At 27.0% G+C, this 10,489-nt stretch overlaps 2 protein-coding genes across 4 annotated transcripts; one reads left to right on the forward strand and one right to left on the reverse strand.

Annotated features, from left to right (window-relative positions):
* Positions 1–4,653: 4,653 nt before the first annotated feature.
* On the reverse strand, positions 4,654–5,875 carry LOC106792775 (GATA zinc finger domain-containing protein 8-like). Of its 2 annotated transcripts, XM_014759293.1 has the most exons (3): positions 5,501–5,875; positions 5,361–5,425; positions 4,654–5,215 (listed from the first exon to the last, which is right to left on the reverse strand). In XM_014759293.1, the coding sequence occupies exons 1-3, from the start codon at positions 5,727–5,729 to the stop codon at positions 4,811–4,813; spliced, it is 699 nt and encodes a 232-aa protein (XP_014614779.1). In that variant the 5' UTR covers positions 5,730–5,875; the 3' UTR covers positions 4,654–4,810. The 2 variants fall into 2 exon arrangements, with proteins under 2 accessions (XP_014614779.1, XP_014614778.1); XM_014759292.1 differs by having other exon boundaries at positions 5,361–5,874.
* Positions 5,876–6,100: 225 nt separating this feature from the next.
* LOC106792776 (carnitine O-acetyltransferase-like) lies at positions 6,101–9,676 on the forward strand. Of its 2 annotated transcripts, none has more exons than XM_014759295.1 (12): positions 6,101–6,310; positions 6,816–6,946; positions 7,069–7,204; positions 7,284–7,456; positions 7,544–7,697; positions 7,783–7,948; positions 8,085–8,272; positions 8,385–8,485; positions 8,593–8,718; positions 8,790–9,114; positions 9,188–9,325; positions 9,406–9,676. In XM_014759295.1, the coding sequence occupies exons 2-12, from the start codon at positions 6,849–6,851 to the stop codon at positions 9,601–9,603; spliced, it is 1,803 nt and encodes a 600-aa protein (XP_014614781.1). In that variant the 5' UTR covers positions 6,101–6,310; positions 6,816–6,848; the 3' UTR covers positions 9,604–9,676. The 2 variants fall into 2 exon arrangements, with proteins under 2 accessions (XP_014614781.1, XP_014614780.1); XM_014759294.1 differs by lacking the exon at positions 6,101–6,310 and adding an exon at positions 6,709–6,750.
* The last annotated feature ends 813 nt before the right edge of the window (positions 9,677–10,489 follow it).

Below are 10,489 nucleotides of genomic sequence, written 5' to 3' on the forward strand. Positions count from 1 at the left end.
ATTTTGTAGAAACTTTCCTAACGAAGGATGGATTGTGATCATAATTGTCTGTCCAAAACAATTATTTATATATACGTGAGAAAGGATTAAAAGAAAAAAAAAAAAAAAAAAAGAAACGGAGAAAGAATTAAAATATGTAATTAATTAAATACTCTTGCGTATCGATTTCTTTATATAAAAACAAAAATATATTCGCGTAAGTGTGTTTCATCGTTTAAACGAGTCAATTACGTCCATATCCTTTGTATAGAAACGTAGAATTAGGATTATTGTAGGTAACAATTTCTATATAATATCGTTAGATTACGTATATATATATGTACATTAGTAAATGAAACATTGAAATAAGAAAAATAGTCGTAGAACATTCTCCAATGCTTTATCTCGAGAAAAGATTTAAAAAAGTTTCTTCAAAATTTGTCTATCCTTTATTCGATTAATTAAAAACAAGATCATTTATTAGATCTGAATTAGTTTTAAATTTGAACAAATTTAGATAAATACGTGATTATACTATTACCGCGGGGACCAATGAAGAAAACGGTTGAACGTCCATTACTAAAACATCGATACTTTAATTGTAATTTAAAAAAAAAAAAAGGTAAAAAAAGAAGAAGAACAAACGAAAGCAAATAAACATAAAGAAAAAAATATTAAAGAAGTAATAGGTCCCCTTTTTTAAGGATCTTTTTCATCGATACACTAGCGAGAATAATCAATTGTAATAATAATAATAATAATAATCATTCAATTTTCCTAAGATTTTATTTAATCAAACGGACAAATTGATGAGAAAAAGCAAAGACAGTAGTATTCAACGCGTGATTTATTCTGACATGTTTTCGTTGTTGCTCTAGCTAGTATATCAGATATCATATCCTATTTCACGTATATATTGTATTTCACGTGTCTCTTCAGTGCGACATTGCATAGCATTTATAAAGGTAAATCGATAGTATAACCTTAACTCGAACCATCGAGACTTCTCGTACACGGTATTCTCGTTATTTCGCTCATTGATCCATTATAAAATAGATGGATAGATGGTTAGATAGATAGATAAATAGATAGATAGTTTTAAGACGACTCGGACGTTCTTTTGAACCATCGGTGTAATTAATTGTCAACGACCAAATTAGAATATTTTCTTCTATCATCCTTTTATCTATTTCTCTCCTTAAATAACACAGTTACCTCATAAAACTTCCTTTAATAAATGTACAGGATAATTCGTTAATGGTTTACGAATAATTATTATTATTATTATTATTATATTTAATTAAATGTGTCACGAATATTGTATTAAAAAGAAGTTGAGAACCACTGACAACTTCTCGTTCATTCATTACGTTTCTCATTGATAACAAAATTACTCGAAAAAAAAGTTTCGATTAAAAATAACACATATATATCCATATGCAATCTTCGATAATCGATATCATTGATCGTATTCCCAGCTGATCGGAAGGTTACGTTGAGATTCATTGATAACTTCATTCATACAATTTCATTTAATAGTAAAGTAAATTTATATCCCCCACCCCTCACATTGCCCACCAATAAGATCTTAGATAATCGATATCGATCGATGATAGGTTATGTTCGATTGGCGCGTAAATACAACTCGTTTGAAATCAATGTTTAATGTCAAAACATCAAGTATATCATTTTTATGTAACTTTTGACGAATTATCCTGTGTATATATATATATATATAAATATAAGTATGTAAACGAAATGTATGTACACATCCAGAACCAGCGGTGCGTTGCCGCCTTATTGTTAGATGTAATTTAAAAGCGCGCTTAGCTGCTAATAATTGTTTATGAATACATTTAACCCTTTCGTTAAGAGTAACGTTCACCATACATTTTTTCGTACACACGTATCATCGCATGATGTACGACCACTATATGGGTCGTTAGTAACGAAAGGATTAAACTTAAATTGTGTAATTGTGTGTACGTATGTATGTATCTGCTGTGTGCATGTGTATGAATGTATGCGTATGTGCATTGTTTATAATGCAACGATATCGAGCGAAGGATCTTTTTCTTTTTTTTATTTTAATATTATTTATAATATATTTTCATTGAGAGAAACGCGTTTTCAATTTTTTTTTTTCTATACTTATTTGAAAAGTTCTTTTCATTTTGTTTGAGTAAAGATAATGAAATATCAATTTTATTCTATAAGTTTTAGAAAAATTATCAAAAATCAAAAATGTTATTATCGAAAGTTGATTGTTACTTCATTTATTATTATTATGTTATTCTTTGAAACATATGGACGGTATGCGAATATGCATGTAATAATGTCAATAGAGGATTTTTGTGCAACGAAATTATAGTCATTTACGAAGATAAAGATGATCAATAAGTTGTTTCATGAAAGATTATTGGCATTTGCATCATCTTACATAAAGTTTGTTACAAACAAACACTACGAAAAGTATTCCTCTCAATACAATATGTATATTTACCGACCATGGATTAGGATCGTTAAAAAGAAAAAAGAAAAATATGAGAAGAAGATAATGGAAAACAGAATTATAGCTTTAAGCAATGAGACCAAAATAAGTAACGATGAATTCTTATTCTCTTATATGGAAAGGCAATCTTAAGACAGTTGATTTAAGAGTGATTTTACAAAAAAAAAACCAAACAAGAGAAAATAATAATAATAAGAAGAAGAAGAAGAATAATAATAATAATACCTAATTTTATATTATTTTTTCTCTCCTGTATATAAATAAGTGTCACTAATTTAGAATTATTATAACAATACTGATCTATAAAATATATTGATGCTATATGATATAGTCAATTCAATCGATTGTTAATTATTAGTTATTACAATTACTTATGAGTTTTTCATTTATGTTACCTCGATGCATACTAATTAATTGTGATACTAATGGTAAGTACAATCACTGTATAAATTTTATTGAATCCGATTTAATGGCATATGTGCTCATCATTATTCCATTAAGAATGATCGCTAAAATAATAAAATGAAATGAAATGATGGGACATTAGTTTGTTTTGTTTCATATTTTTCATATTTTTGTTTTGTTTTGTTTAGAACATTAGGTATACATTAATTAGTAGATCATTGATGCTTTTTATAATAGCGATTATTGTTAGAGATTATATTAATTTAATATAGACTAATCGAAATTCTCTTAGTTAATTGTTTAGTTTGTACCGGTTCATGATTTTGTACATACATTGAATTAGCACGTTGAGATAAAACACGTCACTTGTAATACATAACCGACAATGCATAATTTACTTTATCTCATTTCGCATACCATTCTTTGTAAAGTATCATATAAATCTGGACAAAGTGTATCTTCTTATCATATTAATATATATATGTTTATATTTAATATGATTTAGTTTCTATTTTTTATTAGTATAATATTGCATTAGAACTTTTCTGATTGGATCTTTTTACAATTTCTATATCTGATAAGAAATGCATATACGCGTGCAAATTTATATAATACAGAGATCAAATATGTAAAAACGAGTATTGCTGTGAGTATAGATATTCAAGATAATATTACACATAAATATATTTATAAAACCACATACTTTGCAGTTTTACAACATTAAAACTCATTTTTTTTTAAATATTGCTATCGATATAAGTAAACTAGATTTCTCTATCGGAGATACAGAAACACGATAAGTCTTACATCTTGAAATATATCAAAAGCAAAGTCTATTCAAATTATATTTATCGTTTAAATATAGGAAATGATTATTCAAAGGAAAGCATATATATTATTAAAAGCTAATATAAAGTAAATCTAGTTTAAGTTAAAATATAGATATGACACGTCGCTATAAAATTTCTTTAACCCTTTCATTCCAACTACCACCAGCATCCTTGTAATGGATATTGATATTGAGCAGTACCATTAGTACCATCAGTAATGATTATCGTAATTTCATATATTGATCAAAAATGGATTGTAGCGTTACATTCATAAAAAATATTATTTAATTAGAATTAGGAAGTTCTGCAGAAATTGGCTATTGGTATATCTGTTAATTTCGCGTAAATGTATGTACTAAGCAGTGAACTATGATCACGGTCAACATTACCGGATAAAGGATATATACACATGATCATCTGTGTCAGAAAGAAAAGGTTAATACATTGATATTTCTGTTAAGTAGTTATACTTACTAAATAAATCTTTAAAAATTTCTTTCATATATATTAAGAATAAAAAAAGAATTTACTTTTTATAATTCACCCCACCGACTATTCAAGTTTATACGATATCTTAATTACTTAATTTATGGACAAGAAGTTGGTGTTCGATGTTTACCTAATTATATAATTTAAACACATTTTATTTTTTGTGTACTTTAAAATTGCACATATAAATCATTTTCATTTTATATAACAGATTTGTTCACAGCCTTCTTACGAAAGTTTAATGTGAGAGAAAATTTGATACTGCACTTCTTGTACATATTCAGTTTACATCGGTCAAAATTTTAAAAACTAAAGTCTAAAAAGATCTACACATGAAAAATAACTCTATTTACACTATTCATGTGTTTATATATATTAATATATACTTATCTTTCTAATCTTATTAATATATATATATATATATATTTATATTTATATCTTACATTGTATATCGTGCGTGCAAAATTTTATATACATTAATAGAATGTACATAGATACAATCAAAGACTGTATTATAATATCTATGAATTGTTATTCAAGAAATGTTACTCTTTTTTTATTTTATATGATTTACATGTGCAACTGTCATCGATTGCTATATGTCTTGTTTGTCATCTTTATTTGCTACATGATTATTATCGTTGGTAGCATTGCACGAAAATACATTATTTGATATCAAATTCAATTCGGTGTCACCAAATTTATTGTCCAATAAATTTTCAACGATAGGCTTTGAAGCATTATCGCTAATTTCTAAACGTGCATCTATCGATTGACATTGGGATTGTTCATTATGCAAATTGTTTTGAAAGTCTGTATCGCAAAAAGACATGTTATCACTATCTTTGATATTAGAAATACTGGAACATCCATCGGAAGCATTTACATCGTTAGACGTAGTAGAGTTATCTAATTTTTTCTTTAACTCAGCCCACGGATCTTCTAATATAGACTTCATATCGATATATTTGGACATATGCAATTGTTTGTTGTTCATATTCTGTAACGCAAAGTACAATGTAGGAGAATAAATTCGAATTTTAGAGAAATCAAAGATATCAAAAGAAGAAATCAAAAATTATAAAAGATATTATATATAATATTATATATATATATATATATATATTTATATAACATTAACATACCTTATTTTGTGCTTGATATAGCAAACCAGGATGCTTATGAGGAGAATTATACTTGAAATACGGGTCTGTGCACGAAAAGATGTTACGTTTATCATCAGAAAGCCAACGACCCAAATTCGAATAATTTCGACGGAACTTACAAATATTTCTATTATTATTGTATTGTTTCTTTTCATTCGGCGTACTACTATTTAAGGGAATAAAGCCGTTATCACCTTGATACACCCCTCCACCATTGTAAGAATAATACTCGCGTTTAAGATCAACATTTACACAATTAGTCTTTCCCATAGCACCATAAGATTTACACTGATGATTATTCTGTCTTCTACTACCGCCCGGCATACTTAATGGTGATTTCCTCATCATTTTAATATTGATACACTACACTTTTCTTTTATTAATTCAACAAGATATTTATAGGCCAAACTTTAACGTGTACTACAAAAAGACACCATGTTAGCTTTTTATTAGTTAGAGACCATGGAGCCTATATACATCGCAGTGTTATAAATGTGGCTACAATATTCACAATGAGAAGATAATTTCTATTGCCACTAGAGAGCGCATCGATTCGCATGGTCTGATTTTTTAAATATATGTAGTTGTACCACACACAACAACACACGTATTAAAATCTGAATCCTCGAACACCACCGCCACCCTCGTGGAGAATTATCGTACCCGATGTTTCCTCATTTTCAACGTCACAAATTCAATGAGAACGCCTATCTCGATCGTCCTCTTTGTATAGAGCTTCGTTTTAGAGACACTAAATTAAACGCCTATGCAACAACGTGAAAATCTGAATTCTAATTGGTTGATGCATTTTAGACCAAGCCAATTACAATTTGATTTCTTGATCACTCATGTCATGCATAAATGTTTAACCTTTGTACTTTAATCATGATAGATGTTTATAATATCATATTTGATATCATCCTTATCAGGTATGCAAAAATGTATATTTACTTTTATGCATAGAAAATTCTCTAACATTTATAATAATTATTTTTTGTTTTTCTTGTTTTTTGTTGTTAAATTTCCTACCCTTTTTTTAAATGTTCTGTACAATTGAAATTTGTATGTGTGGTTTCCCTGATAGATTTTTGAATACTGTTACGTATAAACTTTATTTATGAAGATCTTTAATTTTTGACATTTAATTACTATAACAGGTTATAACAATAAGAAAGAGAAATAATAATTAATTATAAACAAGTTTTTATACTTATACTTTTTTAAATATCCAAAAAAAATGATTTATTTTTTATATATAAATATAATTTGTGTTAATAATTAATCTTAAATTTTAGAATTGTTCTTGTTAATTTTTACAAAATAGAATATTATAAAATCAGAAATGCAGAAGATAATTTCTTTTTCGTTCGTAAGTATTTATCTTGATAATACGATATTTGAATTACATTAATAATTTTAATTTCAATATTATAGGTGTACAGCAGAATTTGTAATACTATTTCCAAGATGTCTCGTGCACAAATAACAACATTAAAGTTAAATAAACAAGAACTTCCTAAACAACCAGTCCCAGATTTAAAGATAACTGCGGAACGATATTTAAAGTAAGCTTGCGATATTCAATGTTATTTTTTATAAATTTTCTTTACAAATGTAGCTAATGTATGAATGTATAAAGATATATCAAGACAATATTTAAAATCAAATAATGTAATTATTATTTTAGATCTGTAGAACCATTATTGAATGAAAATGAATACTGTAATACTAAAAGAATTGTCGAGGAATTTATTTCAGAAAATGGTTGCGGATCTTTATTACATAAAAAATTATTGAAAAGATATGACAGTACCGATAATTGGGTACGAAGTAAAGATTTTATTTTCTTCTATGTTCAAAAAATAATCTAATAATTCTTAAGATTTTTTTATTTATCTGCAGATGAGTACTTGGTGGTTAAATACAGCATATTTAAGTTATAGAGCCCCTGTTATCGTTAATTCTAGTCCTGGTGCTGTTGGTCCACCTTTAAAATTTAATCGTGAAGAAGACATGTACATAACTGCTGCACATCTTATTAAAGCGATTTGTGATTATAACGATATGGTAAAAAGGTAAATTCTATATAATAATTACTTTATAGAATTATAAAAAGTAAATATATAAAACTAATCCAAGAGAGATTATATCGTTATTTTTAGTGGAAAAATGAAACAAGAAATGATTCGCAACGAACCACTAGATATGCAACAATATGGAATGATCTTAGGAACGCATCGTCGACCTGCTCCAAAATGTGATCAACTAATACACACTGATGACACAAAACATATTATAATAATAAGTAATAATAATGTAAGTTACATTTTTATTATATTTATATTTTATAGAATATTTTTTAAAATATTACCATTAGGTATTTGCTTGTTTATTTTTATAGTTTTTTAAACTTGATGTTATTAAAAATTCTTGTACTTTAAATGAAAATGAAATTGGTGGAGCGATCAAAGATATTGTCAGTCGTTCTCAGATAAAAGGGAAACCTGTAGGAATTTTAACAGGCGAGGATAGGGATACTTGGGCAGAAAATCACTGTTTACTTAAGGGTATTTACGTACTTTTAGTTTATTATTATTTTATATTTGTCTTTCAAATCTTATGATATGAATTTGTTTGCATCTTTTTTAAGTACAATTTTTGAATACGCACATGTATTGTCTATAAACATCTTTTCATTTTTAGAAAAAGGAAATAATGAAAAAATAATCAAGGAAATTGAGCAATCGATGTTCATATTATGTCTGGATAAAGAAATACCTAAAAAAGCTTATCAAGACAAAAATAATGCTTCCGTTAGAGCTCTACAATCCTTAACTGGTTATAACAGTGATTTAAATGCAGGGAACAGATGGCACGATAAGACTGTACAGGTAACGTTAAACATTTACAAAATCTAAATATCAATTATTATGACAATTTAAGATACATAAGCAATTATAGTTGTTTTCGATAGAACTAATTTGCCAAAATTATTTTTAACAGCTTATAATTTCTCCTGATGGTTTCATTGGATTAGAATACGAACATAGTCCATGCGAAGGTGTCCCTGTTGCTGTATTACATGATCATATTGTTAAATATATGTAAATATGATACAACGAATATTATAATAACGTAAAAGCAAATTTGTACGAATCACCTCAATATGAAATATGTTTTTGATAATAGATATTTATTATCTTGTATTTAGCACATCCAAATTAAATGACGCAAGATGTAAGAGCGTCTATGCATGCCCAAGGGCAGAATGTTTAAAATTTGAAACTAATGATGCAATAGATTGCGCTATTAAAAACGCTACTTGTGTTGTAGATAAGTATGTCACATTTTTTACATATGAAACGTTATCTTTAATTTAATAACATATTTAAATATTTTTATTTACAGTTTATCAAAAGATATTGACTTGGAGTGCTTTACATTTAATGAATTTGGGAAAAATGAGATAAAGAAATGTAAATTAAGTCCAGATAGTTTCATACAAATCGCAATGCAAGTTACTTATTATAAACTTCACAATAAGCCACCAGCTCATTATGAAAGTGCTGGATTAAGAAGATTCCAAAATGCTAGAACGGAATGTATCAGATCGACGAGCACTGAATCTGTATCATTTGCAAAAGCTTTTAATAATAATAAATGTGCAGATGAAAAGCAATTGAAAGAAATGATGCTTAAAGCTATAGATGCACATAAAAAATTAGTATCTGAGGTCATTATTAATATCGCATAGTAGTCGTATGAAATGAAAGGGTTAAAGATACTAGTTCTTTTTTTCTTTTTAGGCTACATTAGGACAAGGAGTGGATAGGCATTTGTATGGTTTAAAAATGATAGCTCTTACCGAATCGTTGGAACTTCCAGAATTGTATAAAGATATTGCATATATTAGAAGCACATATTTTAATTTAACATCAAGTCAAGTAAGAAATAAATTTAATTATTTGACTTGATATCTATATTTTTGTATAAATAATGTTTTTTTTAATCTATTGCTTAACAGGTTCCTTATAAATCATCATCATTTATGTGTTATGGTCCTGTCGTACCGGACGGTTATGGTTGTTGTTATAATCCTAGATCAGATGATATTCTCTTTGCTTGCTCTTCTTTTAATTCTTGTAAGGAAACAGATACAAAAAAATTTGCTGAGATTTTAAGACAAGCTTTATGCAGAATGAAGAATTTATCTTCTGTTTGATACATTATTCATATATTATATTGTTGTTATAATTTATATTAAAACAATAAAATTCTCTGTTCCACTATAACATGAAAAATATGCATCTACTTAATTTTAATCAAATTACACATAAACACATAGCATACATAGAACTGATGTTGATACCAATTCAATAAATACAAAAATCGATATTTCGAGTTGATCCTCTACTTTCGGTTTCAATCGATTACCTCTCAAGATTCGATTAAAAAAGTAATTAAGAATAGACAGTTTAAGGCAAATCAAATTATTTCTTATATGGATTTAATTCAATTATACCAAAGAATACAGAAATGCATAGAAGCTCACAAGTCCCCTTTTTTATCTATCCAGATTCACCTTAGTAACTACTGGAACCACCAGTCGATGTTAGTAGATATTTACCGCGATGACAGTAAAATACTGTTAAAGAATACTGTATTTGATAGTACATGATATATTCTATCATAGAATATGATAGTACAATCCTATTCTGATAAAATTTTAAATAAATATATTTAATTTTTAGTGTATAGAAATGTGTGTGTGCCTTCAGAAATGCATTTATATTTATATTTTAAAATAAAGCAATTTAAGACACTAAAATAAAAAAGAATCCAGAAGTTTTGATGATAAGTCCAACGATGATCACCTGTAACAAGAAGAAAACCATATTAATCATACAATCAAATGATAAAATAGCCTGACATATAAATCGTCCAATTCGCAGATGCACTTTTCAATTGAATTCTCTATTTATTTTGATCAAATCTCTATTAATCATTGCAAAAAAATTAAATTTACACGCGTGATTTTAAAGTTACACAAAATATATATAAAAAGAGAGAAAAGTACAAATATTAAATTACTAAAAAAAAAAAAAAAA

The sequence above is a fragment of the Polistes canadensis genome, unplaced genomic scaffold (assembly GCF_001313835.1).
Source record: "Polistes canadensis isolate GaletaPanama2010 unplaced genomic scaffold, ASM131383v1 scaffold_652, whole genome shotgun sequence".
Lineage (NCBI taxonomy): Eukaryota > Metazoa > Arthropoda > Insecta > Hymenoptera > Vespidae > Polistes > Polistes canadensis.